Source organism: Bos indicus x Bos taurus, chromosome 7 (assembly GCF_003369695.1).
Source record: "Bos indicus x Bos taurus breed Angus x Brahman F1 hybrid chromosome 7, Bos_hybrid_MaternalHap_v2.0, whole genome shotgun sequence".
In the NCBI taxonomy this organism is placed as follows: Eukaryota; Metazoa; Chordata; class Mammalia; order Artiodactyla; family Bovidae; genus Bos; species Bos indicus x Bos taurus.
Window position 1 is genome coordinate 40244711 of NC_040082.1, and position 18870 is coordinate 40263580.

Sequence of the window (18870 nt, forward strand, 5' to 3'; positions counted from 1 at the left end):
AGAATTTCCCCTGGTTGGGAATCACTGGTTTAGTCCTATCCCTGACGACCTCTGACATACTCTCCTGCAGACAGTGCTGCTGTCCTAAAGAGTGCACCCTTTGATTACACTTGAAAGTTGCCCAACACAAGGTCCAGCCTTGACAATGCTCTTTCTCAGTATTCTCCAACTGATCCTAAAGTAGGTGGACCTTTCCCAGTAGGGGCTGCTACCTTGACCACTACAGAGTCAGTCTTTGTGTCAAAGAAGAGCTCTGTCTCTATCAGCAATGACAAATTCCTTATTGGAGCTCAAATTTAACCCACTTTATTCCTGTCACCGACTTCCTACTTACTGGGAGAAGAGGGAGCCTGTGGCAGAATGAGCACTGACATTTTGTTTTGTATTTGCGTACATTTGCGTATTTCATGAATCATCACTTTTACATGGTTAGCACGTGGTCTTATGCACTGTTGGACGTATCTAGCAACTGCAACTCAGTGCTCTAAACACCATTGTCAGCCTCATTTTTTGTGTGGGCCTCTGCCTCAAGCTTGCTTTTCTTCCTGTGTTCCTTGTCTTGGTTCATTTCTAACTGTATTAAGTGTTAGGGAGATGACCATTTATATTTGGGTCTGCATTCGTATTTATATGTATAAATGTATGAGTCCATGTATGTATCTTGATAGACATCTATGGACATTGCCTGTAATGATGACGATGATGAAGCTAACAATTATGGTGTCCTTTTGTGAGCAGTTTTGTGCTATTTTATATGAGTTACCATATTTATCTTCACATCCAAACAGGAATTAGGGTCATGCAAATAGGAATTACTTCCACTTTACAAATGAGGTACGTGAAGTTTAGGAAAGTTAAGCAGTTTGCCCAAAGTCACACATCTACTAAGTCCTGAGGCAGCGATTCAACCCAGTCGATCTGACCCAGATGTTCTCTAATGTGGTGCAACAGTAAAGAACTTGTCCACAGCCTTTAGGCAGATACATAGGGAGGCAGTAAGGAGGTCTCTCTACATCTGAGAGCCCAGTGAGTACTTGTGAATAGTATTAGAATCCCAGGGAAGTCAAGGAACAGTGTTCAAAAGGGTGTTTGCTCTGAGTAGAACCTAAGGATGCCAGCTGCCTGAAGAACACTGGGATTCCAATATATCCATCATGCAGAATGTGGAGTTGTGCAGAAGGGGGAAAACTCGAGCACTGTTTCTGATTATAGCCACAGTGCTGGTCAGTGTTTACTCATGTGAACTTTAGAGAAAGAGGTTATTGCTCCTAAGACTGCCTGAGCTTCACCTAATTGGTAGAGGTTTTGGCCAGTTCTCCAGGGCAAGAAAGACCCTTCAACAAATGAAGCCTGAATCCAGGCACCCCTGATGGCTCGGAGCACTCATTTGGAAATCATATTGACGTTCCCAGCTCTTAGGACTAAACCAAAAGGGGGAGGATGAGTTTCTGTGCAGCTGTGCTGGCTGGCAGAGATGAGCCCTAGAAGCGCTGGTGGAAGGTTTCCCATGAGCAAACATATGATTTTCCTCATTTTTCTCATAGTACGCTAATTGGAAAGCTGGTTTCAAATATTTTGATGTCACTGTTGCCTCTGAGGGGAGTGAGAGAGTGTCATGTTGGCATGAGAAGACTCCCTTCCCCTCTTTACATCTCAATGTGGCTTTTCCCAGTGACACTGAAAACCCAAGGCCCAGAGACGTCTGAGGGAAGGCATGCCCTCCTGCCTGTCCAGTGGGCTCCCCCTACCTGTTAGGGATGCCACTTTCTCCCTTGTCCCGCTCCCCAGGCCCACTGATCTTCATGCAGCCAGGCCAGGGTGCGTCTCCTCTGAACAGCAATCAGGGGCCTGTGTAGGTGACTGAGGAGGACATAAGAAAGGTTGTTGATCTCTTGACATGTAAAGACATTCTGTCAAGCAAACTCAGCCTCACAGCAGCTGAGCTTCTGGTGTGTAAACAGAGACTGCTTAATTACATAGGTCATATCAATTTAGTGTGACCTTAGCATTTTTGAGAAATTCATCACTTTCTGCAGAGCTCGGCTGTATTCATAGTTTCAGGCAGTATGGAATAAGCCTTGTAGAGAATTTGGTACAATCTTTTTATTTTTAAGCTTATAATTGATGTTTTCTTTTGAAATCCCCAGGCTGTGGTTAGGGTAACAAACTTGCTTAAATACAACAGTGGATACAGGCTTCATTCAGTTCTGTGGGTGTGGGGACGACGGGAGAAAGAGAGCAGGAGGGAAGGCGGTGGATGGAGACAGCTCTCTCTCCTGACGGGGAGAATTTCCCTGTGACTAAATGAGCCTGTTTCTTCATCTTGACACTAAAAAGATGCTAATGTCAAAGGAGTGTGTTAAAACCATGTCACGGGTCTGGTTTTTAACTGACGGGAGCTAGACAATTCAAGCTTAAGATTTAAATCCTTATCAATAGCTTCCCTTGTTGGGGCTGGCAGAGCGGGGAGCTGAGGGGAGGAACAAGAACTGGGTACAAGCTGTCATCACAGTAGATACCGTAATACCTGGAAAACTGGGAAGTAAATTTCCAAATTCATCTTATTGCTTTAACAAAGTTTTCCATAGGCTGTGAATCTGTATCTGTGTATAAATGTTAGATCTGTAACTACATGTGAACATAAATGTAAGATATGCTTGTTTATGCATGCATGCCTGCACTCAGTAGTATTTATTGACCTGGTAGGTGGTTGAGTATATTGTGATAAGAACAGGAAAGATGGAGTGTCTGCTGTAGTGAAACTTAAATTCTAGTTGGCATCTATTAGTTAGGATAATAGTAGCTGCTGTAACAAACAGACCAAAGAAGATTTAATGGATCACCTTCAACAGAAGGTTGTTTATCCCTAACATAATGGTATAAGGCAAGTGTTCCTGGTGGGTGAGTAGCTCTTGTATGTGAAGTAGTCTCCACCACCCCCTAGAACCTTATTGTCTCCATACATCCAGCTGAAGGGTAAAGAGTGCATGGAGGGGCTTGTGGGCTTAAAAACCTCGTCTTAGAAACGATTCTTGTCAAATCTGCCCACATTCTACTGGCTAGAAGTCTGTCACACAGCCAGGTATGACCACAGAGAGGCCTGAAAATGTCTAGTTGTACTGTCCAAGAAGAAAAGATAGTTATATGGGGAACAGTGACCTTCAGTTGCTACACTGTCAAAACCAATACAATATTGTAAAGTAACTAGCCTACAATTAAAATAAATAAATTTATATAAAATAAAATAATTTCAATTATTGCTTTAAGGAAGTGAAGCAGGGTATTATGAGAGAGAACACCAGTGTGGGATCGGGGATGGGAACATACTTGAAAAGCAGGTGACCAAAGAAAACTTTCGAGGAGGGGACTCTTAAGCTCAGAGCTAATGGATAACAATAAGTCATTTTGAGAAGAGCCAGGAGAATTTTCTGAGCAGAGAGAGCAGCAAGCCCAAAATTCATGTTTGTCTCGTGTTTATCTGAGACGAACAATTTTCTTTTGCTTACTCATCATTTGGAATGGGGGTCGGTAAGAAATATGAGGAGAAACTATCAGGTTTTTCTTCCCAAATTCCCACCAAAAAATGTGTGGTCTTTCAAAAGTGATGACGTAGTTAATGACATTAAAAGGCAACTCTCTGCCTTCCCCCCTTCTTTGGTGAATTCTATAAATTTTGGAGAATCCTTCTTATTTATTCAGAAGCCCACAGGGTATGATTAGAGGATTCTTAAAATATATGCCCATTCTCTGCAGTTTCGGTCTGCTTTTAAAGACACTTAAAGAAAGAAGGAAACGTTCTCAACCCTTTTATTTCTCTCCCACCATTCCCCACCCCCGTCTTATACTGTTTTGACAAACAGCACATCTTGCAATTAAATTCTTTACCAACAGAATGTTAGGGGCCTGAGCCGCAATCACTCTCTTCCTACAGAATAATTTCAAGATGCACCATGCTGATTAATTATACTGAAAGCAGCTCTAATGATAGTTTCAGAATACAGGATTAATTCACATAACATGGTAAATACAAATGGTGGATTTTCAACCTGATATATTAAACCATCACGGCTTATTGGGCAAATATGTATCTTGGCATGAGCCTTATGCTGGGCCTTGGCAGAAAATATGCATCACTGAAAAGGAATCCTTATGACCAGGATTTGATGAGTGGTAGCTCTGCACTTAGAGGAAATAAATTCCTACATTAAGTACAGTTGCTATTGAAGAAAATGTAAAATATATTAAAGGATAGACATAGAAGTGTTTGGTTTGATCAGTGTTGCCCAGTGGATATTGGATCTGAGGATGCATGGTGCTTACTGAGACTTGCCAACCCAGAGGTATTCTTATATTCTTCCACTTTTTAGGTTGTAACTTACAGAGCTCTTACTATGTGTGAGACCTTGTACTAAGTGTTTTACATGTATAATTTTATTTGTTTTTCCACCCTCTTTCCCTTGTTTACTTTGCTCCAAATGAGAACATTGACCTTCCTTCTCTTCCGTCATTTTTCTTCACCAAATGTACTAAACTCATTCCTTCCTCAGGATTTTTGCACTTGCTATCCTATGCCCCTGGAAATTCTTCTGCCACATCATTGAATGGCTGGTTACTTCTTAATAGTCAGATTTCAGCTAAAATGTCACCTCCTTAGAGAGGCCTTCCTAATCATCTGCTTAAAAGTAGTTCCTGCCTGGGCTTCGCCCCCTTCCTCATTTTATTTTCTTCTTGGAACTTTTTACCATCTGAAATTTGCTTTCATTGTTTATTTATTTATTGTCCAAAAACTCTTTTTTATTCTGGACAGAGACTAAACTCTTGATGGGCACATACTTTGTCATTGCTGCTTCTCCAGTACATAAAATGATGCCTGACACCTATTCCTATGATTAAATGACTTATCTAAGGTTACAGACTAGTGAGTGATGGAGTCGGGGTTCACACTCAGCACTCTCTGACCCCGGAAACTGAACTGACGACTGTATGCTGTTTTCTTGCTTCCAGTTTCCATGTCCGTGTACCATGGTCCCATAAGCAGAAAGCATGCATGGCAGTTATGTATACTTGGGCTCACTGCTACTTAAAATGGCCAATGGAACACATAAATGGAGCACCAGTTAAATGCCAACAACTACATTAAAAGGCATCAAAAGTATCCTGATCCACAGAGAGAGAAACTAAGTTCAGATCAATGATGAGTTTTTATGTCTACAATGTGTCACAGTTCAGGAGACAGAAACTGAGTCTAGTTTCTAATGGTTCAAATTAGTTTAGCACAGGAATCCAAGGATTTAGAAGTGTCCATTCTTATCTTACTGTTAAAAGAAGAGAGATTTTTGTCTTGAGGCTCAGAGAGTGGATTTAATTCAGCTTCTCAGTCCCTCACTCCTGCAGTTCCACTCTGTTACATCCTGTAGGTTCATGCGTCCTCCATAATTTTTAATGAGTTATTTGGGATCTTTCAACCAGATAGAAACTTGCAATCAAGCTGGTTTCAGAGAATATCTCTTTCCATATCAGCCAAGGAGATTTTAAAGGACAAAGTTAATGAAGACCCAACTGCTGCAGACCATTTTTATGTAGATAATGCCTAAAGTGTAGTCAGTCAGACAGACAGCGATGTGTACTGGAAGAGACAGTTAGGGGAAAGAGGACCTAAGCCAGGAGCATGGATTAAGAGGCCAGAAGTGGACCTAGAGCCTGAAGTTTCCCTTCAACTTTGCCTCTGCTCTTAATTCATCCTGTGGCCTTGAAGTTTTTAAGCCTCTTGGGTCTCAGTTTTCCAAGCTGTCAGACACGACTGAGTGAGTGAACTGAACTGAAAAGGAGGAATTGGATAAATTCGCGGTATCATAACTACTGAGGTCTCCTTTTGTCATTTTCTCTTATGAACCTCTTGTGGTGACATATCTTCCAACTTAATTGCATTTATTGAATAAGAATCACACTCTCTATTTTAAAATTAGTCAAAGCCATGGAAACTGACAATTTTGAGCTTCTCATGTGCATGAGATTACTGTGTTTCCACATGGAACTAATATGATCCCATATCAACAAAGGCAAGTTACTGCATGTTATAATATGCATCCTTCCTATGGATGAATTAGGGTACCCTTTCTGCAGGCTTGTCCCCAGTGCTACATTAGAAAGCGCATAGTTGGGAGCCACTAGATTGGCTGATTTCTTGGGTCTCTTGGGACTCATTGGAGAAGCCTGTAAAGGGTAGTTCAGTTGATAGGTTGGGTGTAGAATGTGGGCTGTGTGAAGCAGAGGGTAGAAGTTGGACCCAGTAGACTTTATTTTGTAGAGAAGTTTTAGGCTTACAGAAAAATGAAGGGAAAGTGCAGAGAGTTCACATATACTTCCTTAATGCCCCTTATGCAGTTTCCCTTATTAACATCTTGCATTAGTGTGATTCATGTGTTACAATTGATGTGTCAGTGTTGATATACTATTGTTAATTTCCATAGTTTACCCTAGGACTCACTGTGTTATACATTCTGTGGGTTTATACAGATTCGTGATATGTGTCTACCATTACAGTGCCGTTTAGAATGGTTTCATCTCCATCCTCCCCCACCGGTTCCTCTGTGCTCTGCCTATTCATCTCTTCTTCCCTCTTCCCAAACTCCTGGCAACCACTGGTCTTTCCACTATCTCCATAGTTATCCCTTTTCCAAAACGTCATATAGTTGGAATGATGAAGTATATAGTCTTTACAGGTTTGCTTTTTTCATTTAGCAATCTGCATTTAAGTTTTCTTCATGTCTTTTTGTGCCTTGATAGCACATTTCTTTTTATTGCTGCATCATCCTCCATTTTGTGGATTACCAGTTTGTTTATTTATCCATCTTTTGGACATTCTGGTTGCTGATGCCTTTTATTTAGTTGACTTTTTTAATTACTATGATGGTTAAATCACATGCAGTTGTACAAAATTATTCAGAGGGATTCTGTGTATCCTTTATTCAGTTTCCCCTAATATTAGTGATATTTTGCAAAATTATTGACCAGTATTAGAGTGTTCTATTGTTCTATTGCTCAGATGGTAAAGAATCTGCTTGCAACCCAGGAGACCCAGGTTCAATCTCTGGGTCAGGAAGACTCCCTGGAGAAGGGAATGGCAACCCATTCCAGTATTCTTGCCTGGAGAATTTCATGGACAGAGGAGCCTGGTGGGCTACAGTCCATGGGGTTGCAAAGAGTCAGACATGACATACAGTATTCATACAGGATATAAACATTGATGCAATCCACTCATCTTCTTCACATGTCTCTAGCTTTGCTTGTACTCATCCATGTGTATATTTCAGTGCTATACTATTTTGTCACGTGTAGGTCTGTATCTGTCACTCTACAGTCAAGATATCAGACGTTTTCATCACTGCAAAGATTCCGGCCTATGTAGCCTCCACATCCATCTTCCCTCTGCCCCTAATCTCTGCCAACCACTTCTCTGTTCTTCATTTCTAAATTGTTGTTATATCAAGAAGTAGTAAATAGAATCATGCAGTGTACTAGTTTGCTACGACTGCGGTAACAAAATACCACAGGCCCAGAATGTATTTTCCAAAATCCTGGAGGCTGGAAGTTCTGGATCAGGGTGTTGGCAGGCTTGGTTTTGTTGGCTTGCAGATGGCCACCTTCTCGCTACGTCTTCACATGGTCTTTTTTCTTTGCCTGGAGACCCTTGTGTGTCCAAATTTCCTTTCCTTGTGAGGATATCAGTAAGATTAGATTAGGACCAACCTTAACAACCTCATTTTAAACTTAATTACCTCTTCAAAGGCTCCATCTGCAAATACAGTTGTGTTCTTAAGTTCTAGGGTTAGCACTTCAACATGTGAATTTTGAGGGGGACACAATTCAGCTCATAATATGCAGTATGTAGCCTTTTGATACTGGCTTTTTTCACCTGACATAATTCTCTGGAGATTCATTCAGATGTATCAATAGTTTATTCCTTTTGATTGCTGAGTGCTATTCCATGGAATGTTTCTTGCTGCTGCTGCTGCTAAGTCGCTCTAGTCGTGTCCGACTCTCTGCAACCCCATAGACGGCAGCCCACCAGGCTCCCCCGTCCCTGGGATTCTCCAGGCAAGAACATGGAGTGGGTTGCCATTTCCTTCTCCAATGCATGAAAGTGAAAAGTGAAAGTGAAGTCGCTCAGTCGTGTCCGACTCTTAGCAACCCCATGGACTGCAGCCTACCAGGCTCCTCCGTCCATGGGATTTTCCAGCAAGAGTACTGGAGTGGGGTGCTATTGCCTTCTCTGGGAATGCTTCTTAATGCCTTTTAATTTTATGTACTTCAGCCCAGTGCGTCTCCTATCTTTATTAAAGGCTCTGAATTAACGCAAACATAGAATAAGCTAAACGCAGAGGTAAGGAAGCTATGAAATAGACCAACTTTAGCACTAATTTCCTTACACTGAGTTATCATATGTAAGCCTTAAAAACCAAGATTTATAATTTTTAAATTGTTATTTAAAATTAAGTTGCTGAAGATGTTATATTTTAGAGAGAGGTACTTCTTACCAAGATATTCTAAATTTAAACACTGAAAATATTTTTATGACTTAATCATCCCCCTAGAAATGTTTAAAGATATAGATTTCAACTTTTGGTGGCCTATGTTCTAACCCCTTCTTCCACATGAGCTGCTGCTTTTGTTAATGTGATCTGCCACTCATCACTGAATTTAGCTGCCTGTGTCTTTTTGAAAATCTGCTCATGAGACAGATTATGCTTCATCAATTTGAGAGAATATAGTTGGGACATACAGCGTCTCCTGCTTGATCGGAATGGGAGAGGGACAGTCTAAAGAATGATAGCAAGGAAATGATAACCAATAACAAAATTCCTAGAGAATCCTTCATTAAAATGATGTATTAGGAAAAATATACTGGCATTGATAAAATGCAGAAAAATTTACAAGCTAATTTCAGAGCAATAAGGTTTCATTTCATTTCAAGTTTAGAATGTAAAAGGCTAATAGTCAGAAAGTTTATAAAAAGCAAAAGTACAGAAACCATGAAATTTGCAATTCACAAGAGGTCTAAATTATATAATTAAATGTCGTGAGCATGAAGGTCTTTAAGTTTGTAAGATTTCATTGTTAAACTAATAAAAAGTGAATGTAGAAGAAATAATTTCTGTATCCTTGTATTGAAAATAACAATTTATGCTGGGTCCTCTTTATAGCAAATAAGATGCTTCAGATTATCAGCCCAACACAGGTTCTTGAACTTGTTGATGAAATCACCAACAAAGCAACAACTCTGCTAGCACTGCTAACATTTGCTCTATGAGAACTGGAAACCATACTAACCACTTTAAATAATGTAAGCCTCACAGTAACCTTATGAGTTAGGTACTATTAACATTTCCATTTGAGAGTCAGGGACACAGGGGCTTAGAGAGGTTAAGTTACTTGGCCAAAGTCACATCAGCTAGGAAAGCTTGAGAGTCAAAAGTCATAAGTTTTGTTTTGAATTTTAGTTCTAAATAGATTGGGGAGATAGTAAAAATAGTTAACATTTAGGTCTACTTAGATCTAGGATATAAGATAGCAAATTGTGAACCATTGTAATGAGCCAAGAAATTGAAAACTTCATTGCAAAATCTTCAAAGTCTGTGTATAGTTGTGGCCTCTTTATTCCCTCACATTGAATATTGTCACTTGGAGAATTGGACACAAACAGAAAATACCATGGAACACACTGAGTATTCATCAGCATGTCTGTGGATTGCTATACTGAAAAGCCATGCTCCTTCCCCAGATAGTTTTACTTCCCCCCAAATACAATGATAATACGTATATATAACCCTAAACATGCCTAAGCTTAATACTTATTTCAGGAGAAATAAATTGGGCATCCTCACAAATAAATTGGAACAATTTATTTCAAAATCATTCTACAGCAGCCCTGTCCAATAGAACATTCTTCAGTGAAGACAGTGTTCTGTAACTGCCTTGTCTAGTATAGTAGCCTCCAGCCACATGTGACTAGTGACCACTTGAAATATGGCTATGGAAACTCAGGAACAATGGAATTTTAAATTTTATTTAATTAGTTTAAATTTAAATAGCCAAATGTGTGGTTACTGTATTAGTATAATTCTAGACTATGTTAATTATAACAGATATCATAAAATTCTAAATATACCTGTTCCTCATTTTATCCTGGGTCAGCAGAGTGAGGAAGAAGGCAGAAAAGGGAAGGGATGGTCAAGTCCAAATGTAAAATCATTTTCCATGTTTATCTGTCCCAAATTCAAGCTGAGTTTTGTTGACAAAATTTGGGAAGGTTGAAGATTTGGCAGGCTTGCCTGTCCCCTTGCCTGCATGAACATGTCAGCACCTCATTAATCTTGTGTTTAAACTGTGAAGGCCCTTTTCCCTCGCAGTATAGGCTTATTTTTAAAGGATTTTTCAGTGCTCCCTTTGCATTTCAGGATTTTATATGTGTGTGTGTGTGTGTGTGTGTGTGTGTATTTATAAGTTGATCTGTAGATTAATTGCAGCATTTATTTTATTTAACTATATTCTAATCATTTCAAATTGGAATGAGAGAAATTATTTTGGGGTAAGGATGTTAAAATGTATGGTGTTATGAGTTTTGAGGAACATATAAGGTGTTTATTTTCTAGAAATTTAAAGGCATGAGAATTCTCAGTATCATCTTTCTCCAATTATAGTTGGTCTTTCAATGAAATTATCCTATCACACATGTGGCCTTGGTAAACCCTTTCTTGCCAAGAAAAGAAAGACATATGGGGTGTCGTTTTCTTTCCTAACTGTTTTCAGTTTTTGTTCAACGTAGGAATTAGATGACAGTGTCTTTAAACGATACTGAATATTTTAAGCCTGTAGCAGTCTGACTTACAGGTGCATGTTGGATTGTCATTGCTTTTTTTTTTTTTTGTTCTTAAGACAGACGTCTAGAATAACCACTTTCTGTATTTCCTGACACTGGAAACAGATACCGTTTGTCATTCCTTTTATAGTTTCTTCAGCTAACGACTCCAGTGACCACTCAATTGTGGTCTTGTAGTAAATCAAAAATTCTTTGAAAGACCCAGCTCCGTTACATAATTGTAAATGTCCCACGAAGTCATCACCTAAACTGAAAAGAAAAATGAATTTCTGTTGCTTTAAATAATATAGACTCTGCCGCCACTCATAGTACTTTTTGAAAATAGAAGAATAGCGAATTTTCTTCTCCTTCTCTTAGTCTTTCTCCTTCTCTTCCTTCTAAATTAACCTATAATTGATGAGGCACACACAGAGCCTCCAGCCGTCACATCTGGTTGGTCAATCATGAAGAAAGAGAAAAACCACTTTGCAAACTGCTGCTTAGAACTGACTGTGTCCTTCCACGAATGACTTGCCCTGGCTGGAATTTTGGATATCACAATGACTAAGGAGAACACGCTGAGTCCCTAAATGGACTCTCTTAATTGTTTACTTTGCATTTTAGTAAAATAGAAGTGAAAACTAAAATCAGGTGTGGATCCGAGTCCTGCTTGGGGTTGGATCTTGATGAGAACCCCGAGGGAGAATGGAGGGGACCCCACAGGAGCCCCCCCAACAGTCATCCCTGGGAGACCCCAGAGTGGGACCCCACTTCCTGGATCTGAGGAAGTCTAGACCCTCTTGGTGTGGGGGAGAAGGGCCTTGAGTCTGCAGAAGGGAGGGCCCAGAAGGAAAACAGAAAAATTGTGTTGCCATCCTGGAGGCAAAGGGGCAGGGAATCTGCTGTGTTTAACCAGGATGCTTTGAGGTCAAAGAGGTGGAGACAGTGGAACTTTTAAGTGTGGCATCCATTGGTGGGGGTCTGCAGGGTTGGGAGTGGGGTTGCTTTTCCAGGCAGGGCTTACAGTTCACAGGCCCTGCATTTTCCCCTCTGCCCAACTCAGGTGATGAAATCAGAGTACTCATTGCCCAAGACTCTAGAAGGCAGGGTTCCCTTTCCCCAACTTGGAGAAAAGGCTTTTCAGAAGCTGGGGCCTCAGTATGTGCCAATCCTTGTAAAGAGTTTCACCTCTTCAGGGGCTAATGCCTCTCGAAACCAAGCACAATTAAAGCACCAAAACCAAGAACAATTAAAGCGCGAGTCTTCCCAAGCAACTGGGGAATTGAGCAAAAATAAATCAGAAATCCTCAGCCTTGGCTCTGGAGGTTTGCCTCATTATGAGAGCAGATCTATTAGCCCTCTTGCCATTGTCTTTCATTTCTCAAGTGAGGTGATTCTAATTAAATTAATCTGCATGTCAATCTATCGGTGATCAATCAAAGAGCCTGAGGTCCCCCCTATGCTGCAGGGTGCTTGCGGCTGACAGGGGCTGATAATGGAGGAAGAAATAAACTGTCGAGCAAAGTTAATTAGTCAACATAATAGGTGGATTAAACGGGAGCCGGCTGATTGCTGTTTCCCATGTCAAAGCATGAGGTGGGCGCTGAAGCTGCAATTACAGACAATTATTATATTTGGTTGTAAGAGGTCGCATGAATAAACATATCTCTGTGGGTTTCAGTTTTAATCCTCTTCCCTATTTAATATAAGGAGAAGTGTAGGTCATTTCTTCTCATTGTTTTAGTCAAAGTTCTCCGAGAAAATACCTTTGCCTGGGTCCCTTCTGGCAAACTCCAATCAGTTTATGGGACCGCCAGGGTATCTGATTGTACCTTGGGCCAAGGCTTCTTTTTTTTTTTGGCCTTGAAACACAGCTCTAAGACTCTTAATTAGCAAAGATTTTTGGGTAGTGGTGGTGAGGGGGGCTTTGGTCTGATGTCTACTTAACTAAACTAATGTGGGTAGAAAAAAGTACAAGAAACCCCAAAAAGACACCCAGGAGAGAAGAATGCATCCCAGCTCTCACTGAAACCTCTCTTTTTCATTTCTCTCTCCTCTTAACCCTGACACAGTGGTAGTGGGGGGAATATTTTAAAGATTCAAAAGATTTTTATTTGCATGATCAACTGTGATATCTGCTTCAGTGTCTAAACTGAAGGGTAATTTAGGTGAAACACAACCACCCTTGTGTAAAAAAAAAAATATGCTAATAAAGATCCTCTTGTTAAAATTATGGTTAACAGTGTACCTTCTGCTGTATAGCTATAAACTGTGCAATTTTACTTAAAACTGCATCAAAAGCGTTCCATGCCAAAGACCCACTCATCAATAGCTCCTCTTGTTAGACTTGTACAGCATAAGCACCAGTTATTATGTGAAATAGCTATGCAATTTTCTGCAGCTCCCAGCTGTTATTTATTTAACTTGAGTTTATTACCCTCCGTGCTTTTATATTAAAATGTTCATTCATTTCTCTCTTCTGTCTCCAGGTCGTGGTGTCTACGACAGTCAATGTGGATGGCCATGTCCTGGCAGTCTCTGATAATATGTTTGTCCATAATAACTCAAAGCATGGGCGGAGGGCTCGGAGGCTTGACCCCTCGGAAGGTACGCCCTCTTATCTGGAACATGGTAGGCGAATCATTTTCATTGGTTGTCATTGCTACTTTAACTGTGCATTTATTTGGTTTCTTTCTTCCAACTCCACCATCTTTTCTACCCCTTTTCAAATTTCAAATGTCCTGTTGAACAGTGTTGATGCTGAGTATTTCAATACAGGAAGATATCTCGGAGGCCCAGGCTTTCTTGTTGCACAGGTCCCTACCCTGGAAATGGCTGACATTTCCTTCCTTATGATGGAAAGACAGAGGGAGATTGGACCACTGCTTTATTTTAAACTGCCACTTGATTTTAAAAATAGTGAAAGGCCAAAGCAGGGCAACAAAAATCCTGATTTTGAGTTTTTTGAGATTTTGAGTATTTTGACAGGTGTCCTGGCTAGTGAGTTTCTCTTTCTTTACAATCCTACTGGTATGTGTCTGTGACCATACATTTAACTTCATTTGGAGATAAGGTTGCAAAGTCTTGGTTGGATGTGTTTCTTTTTGCATATAAATTCCAAACTAAATGTCCCTTCCATTTATGTGCCCTGTGCATGCCCCACCCCTCATCACCACATGATGCAGCTTGCTTTATGTAGGCAGATTTTGGTGGGGAGAAATCATATTTGCCTTTATTTTATGGCTAGTTAGTTGTACCTTTGAGAGGTCTGGAGGAAACCAGACAAAAATTTGAAACAAAGTGAATGCCACTCCAAGGAACAATAGGCTGGACTGAGCATATGTCCAAATGTTTCTGAGCTACCTGTATATGTATATATATATATGTATATATATATATATAGTGTATCCATCTGTTCATCATCCATCCATTCATCAACCCATCTATCCATCCATCATCATCCATCCTCTATCTATCCATTCCATTCATCCTTTATTTATCCACCCATTTTTCATCCATCCATCAATCCACCCAAAAAACTGTGACTGAGTTTCAACTGGATACCAGTCACTTTGCTAGGTTTTCTCCAATCTCCTCAAGTTAAACTCTTCACTTATTTTCCCCATTTTACTTTCAGTTTGCTAGGTCATCAGAATTCTCTTGAAAACACTACCACACAAAGTACCAGCTGATTGCCTGATTTTTTGATGGACCACGAACTGTCCACGATCTAGTTCATAGGGTAGAAAACTCCTTTCTCTGCTAGCATCTCAATTTAATAAACACACTACTGTCATCATTTTTGCCTGTTTTTTTTTTGTGTGTGTGCGCCTAAGGAATACACAATCTTTACTTTTTATTAATTAGCCAGATGGAACACTCTTAGAAGAGATTCTATACCACATCCAGTTTTACAGTCTTTTTAAAGTAAACCATCATCTTTCAAAAGCTGCTTCTTTATGGTTTCATTAGTGCTGAGATGGATGGATATTACTTTTTGCAGGAGGCCATTAGAAACACCTGCTCATGATTACATTCCTAGCTCCATTTCTGTACTTAAAATTATTCGGATCCTCACTTTATAGTAATATTGCCATTTTTATACCCTTGGAGTCACTTCAGACTTTGTATGATTAGAGATATTGAGTTGAAAGGAAGAAGGAAAAAATAGGTAAATACTCAGTGGATACAATTTGGACAACAGTGGCTTAAAAGCCAAAGTCTTGTTTCCAACTCTGACCATTAGTTACTGTCCTGTCTGGGAACTGACTTGACTGTCAGTTTGGTATCTGACAGTCATGGGTTCATAGTTCTAAAATGTGCTCCATGTGCAGACCACACCCAGGTTCCCATTCCTGCTCTTGTGAAGCTGGTGGGAGAGGATATGACACCTTGCAAATCATCCCTTCACCAAAAAACCCGCTAAACAAACTCACTAGCCAGGACACCTCTAGGGCTTGGAGGTCAGGAACATTCTTTTACATCATGGCATGGTAGAGAAAGAGCCTTGAAACCTAAACCAGTTCCGAGCTTCACTTCTAGCCTTTGTGTGACCTTGGACAAGTCAGCTTACCTTTGAGGATCCTTAGTTTCCTTCTCGGCAAAGTGAAGGTGATGGTCTCTAGGGGGTAAACAAAAAAAATGTGCCTTGGGTGGGGGCAGGTCACATATAGAGGGGAAGTTGTCTGGGTGGAGACTGCGGAAGAAGGGCAAGTTCATGCTCTGCCGACCCAAGCCCCCGGCAGTTGTCATCAAGGGCAGGGAGAGCCCAGGTGGGCCAGATGTTCCAGTCTGACCAGAAGTAAAACTCTCTCAATTTTTAATCATTGGTAACAAATTACAAGTGTTTTAGCCCCTGAAGGGAGGACAGGGGAAGAAAGTCACTTAGGTAGAAGACAGCCAGAGGCTCACAGTTTGAGATTTCCGGATCAAAATGTCTGTACGTTACCTTCCAGCTGGAACATTCTCCCTTCTAGGTGGACATATTAATGTTTCAGTTGGGCTAGCGTTTGTATTCAAAGTTTTAAAGACAGCATTTTATTCCTCTGCTGCAGGTGACCAGTCCACAAATGACCATATTCTTCTTAGCATATTACTCAAGAAATAATGACATTTCACTGTGTTTTCATGGTTAACCATCTCTGGGACCTGAGTGTGTCCTATCTCCTTCAGCTAGAGGGCCTCCCTCTCACCAAAACCTGACTTCATTTCTACCCAGAAGAATAAAAAGGCAGACACCTTGAGGTTCTCAGTAATGACAGTAACGTGGAAATCTGCTTCTCTGCAGAATGAATCAACCAACCACACATAACCACCCACTCATTTAGACACTTCAAGCTGACATAAATATCTACTCAGCAGAGAGTGACTATGGGCTTCTTCATGATGCTGTGTGGGAGTGGACTTTGATGCTAATTCATGTCGACTTGAGGGTATAGTAATACTTTATCTTGCTATTAAACAATCCAATTTGAAACTGACTCACAGAGCCATACCCCCTCGTCAGCCCCTCCCTCTGCCACCTCCACCTCACAGAGCTGCCCCACAGTGAGACTGCGCGTGCTGTTTTCACCTCCTAGGTGACTTGCAGGAGCCTTGTTTTCCCTCATTCTGGGCTCCCTACCATCTCATTTACAGGTAGCCTGAATTATTTTGAGCTATTCTGCACATCTCTTTTTATATCCTGCTTGTCAGGCAGTTGGAAGAAAGTTCTCTTTCGTGGCTCACCTTTCTGCATATAAGAGAAATAGAGACCACACTTTACATTCATGCCGTCTTCGCTGTGTGACCCACAGACTCACAAACCTCCATGCTCAAATAACTGTCCCTGTATTTCAAGTAAGAGAGCTGACAAAGGCAAATTTATTTCATAGACTCCTGTGTGGTCCAGAGAGGGTGAATCCTGGCACGTTGTAGCTCATGGTAATTGCGCTCCCTCCTATTTTTTGCCTTCATTCATAAATACTGAGATTTTCTTTGGCTGGATATTTATGAGAGAGTTTAGGCCAGTGAGGTTTTCTCTTTAAGCAGTAGTGTTAGGGAAGATGTATAGTTGTGGAGAGAGGCAGCCCCAGAACCTAACTGCTCTCAGGATTCTGATTTTTGAAAAAAAGTAGACTTGGGGTCAAAGACCCTGAGCTGACCCAAGGGAAGGTAAAATGCACAGCCCTGGCTCCTGTGCCCTTCCAATTTCCCCATCACTTGGGCAAATTCCTGGGGACTGTGTGCTAGGGATCTTCGAAGGGCTTGCAGGGTATATTATCATTGTTCTTCTGAGATTTCAAGTTGTGTTTATTTGAATGTAAGGCCACACGTGGCATCCGTTTCTCTATTTTTGCCCCCTGTTGCAAAAAGCAGTGCCCTCACAAAGCTGTAGTGTGGGGACCCTGCCAGCTTGCATGCGCTAACACTTTATTATCTAATGATCTAATATGCAACAAGGCAAAGTGCCGGTGCTCATCATTCTGACATAGAATGCTGGGAGAAGTGACTAAATTACTTTATGTACCATTAGCGCTAGCAGCCATGGTGAACTCACCGGCAGCATTTATGCAAATGGCTATGAATACACTACTGTCTTTGTCAGGGAGCCGGCTGACAAGCACTTTAAATGCTCATTTTTTTTTAAGGGGACTTTTTTTTTTTTTGGCATGCATGTGTTTTTCTCCCTCCCTCTACTCTCTCCCCTTTCTGTATTACTGGGTAACTTGCCTCCTCCAGGGTCCTTGGGGAAATCTGAGGGGGTTAAGAGCTCATCTGTCACCCTTCCTGGAAGTGCAGTTAAGGCCTTGGTGAGATGTTCTTGAGATTAAGAGTTTTTTTAAAAAATTGTTACAAATTTGTACAAACCTTGATATTTACCTTAAAAATTAGTAGGACTATATTAATCAAGAGCTTTTGGAAGATGGACATTTTACTGTTCTTGAGTTCTGACCTGAGGACTTAGTTTTTTGGCTCAAACACCAGTGTTTAAAGACACTTCTGGCTTTTTTAAATGGAAAGCGATTGAAATTTAGTTTTGTGGGCATCGGATACAGAAGAATTCAATCTCCCTTCATAGTAATTACAAAGATTGAAATGTGAAGTATAATGATGCCATAATGATGCCAGGATCCCAAAATAAAACAGAAGTGGGATTTGGTCAAACTAAAAATCCTTTGTAGAATAAAGATTGAATGGTATTAGACTCGCTGGGCCATCTCCTTGCTGTAAGTACAGTGATGGAGAAAGAGAATCCGATTCTCCCAACTGCTAGTCGGTTCTGACTTTTCCATTGTAGTGGCCCCTTCCAGCTGCCCCTGACAATATGGTGTTATTCTTGCTCTTTAGCATTTGACCTTCTTTAATCCTTTTGCTCCAGACAGAAGTGGTTTTTTGCTTCTGTTGGTTGCCCCTGGGTATCCAGCCCCATTGACTTGCAGCTGCACTTAAATGTGTTGTTTTCTGGATGTGTGGAGAAAGATGGCTCAGGCTTGGGGAGATTACTCCAAATTGAGAGACGGTATGGAGTTTCCAAAGGCAGCAAGGGCCCTCTTCTCCCCTCTGTGTAATGAGTCCCTCAGAAGTGGCTGGTAAGTGTCTGTTGGACCTAGAGAGAGGAGGATGGGCTGACTGGAGAGCTGGATTCTAGTCCTATCACTGCCATTAACTAGCTTAAGGGAAAAGGAAACCTGGGAAAAGGTCCCTTGGCTTCTCTGACCTCAGTTGTGTATGTTTTCTCAGGCCTGGCTGGGGCCATCTCCAGACCTTTCCACATGTACTATCTACTTTTCTTTTTTAATTGAAGGAAAATTGCTTTACAATGTTGTGTTGGTTTCTGCTGTACAGTAGCCCGAATCAATCATAATCATGTTTATATATGTCCTCTCCCTCCTGAAACTCCCTCCCTGCCCCCATCTCACCCTTCTTGGTCAGGCTCGCTTCCCCGTGTTGTATAGCAGCTTCTCACTATTTATCTGTTTTACACATGATGGTGTATATATGTCCGTGCCACTTCTCAACTCGTCCCGTCC

The 18870-nt window shown here is 40.9% G+C and overlaps 1 protein-coding gene across 7 annotated transcripts in view; it reads left to right on the forward strand.

The window, feature by feature from the left end:
* Window positions 1-18870, forward strand: part of EBF1 (EBF transcription factor 1) — a 410646-nt gene that overhangs the window by 261359 nt on the left and 130417 nt on the right. For 4 of the 7 annotated variants that reach the window (XM_027545801.1, XM_027545802.1, XM_027545806.1 and 1 more), the window contains exon 8: window positions 13348-13489. In XM_027545801.1, the coding sequence (XP_027401602.1) occupies window positions 13348-13489 (142 nt within the window). The remainder of the gene's footprint in view (window positions 1-13347; window positions 13490-18870) is intronic. The other 3 variants (XM_027545803.1, XM_027545805.1, XM_027545808.1) reach the window with 1 other exon arrangement.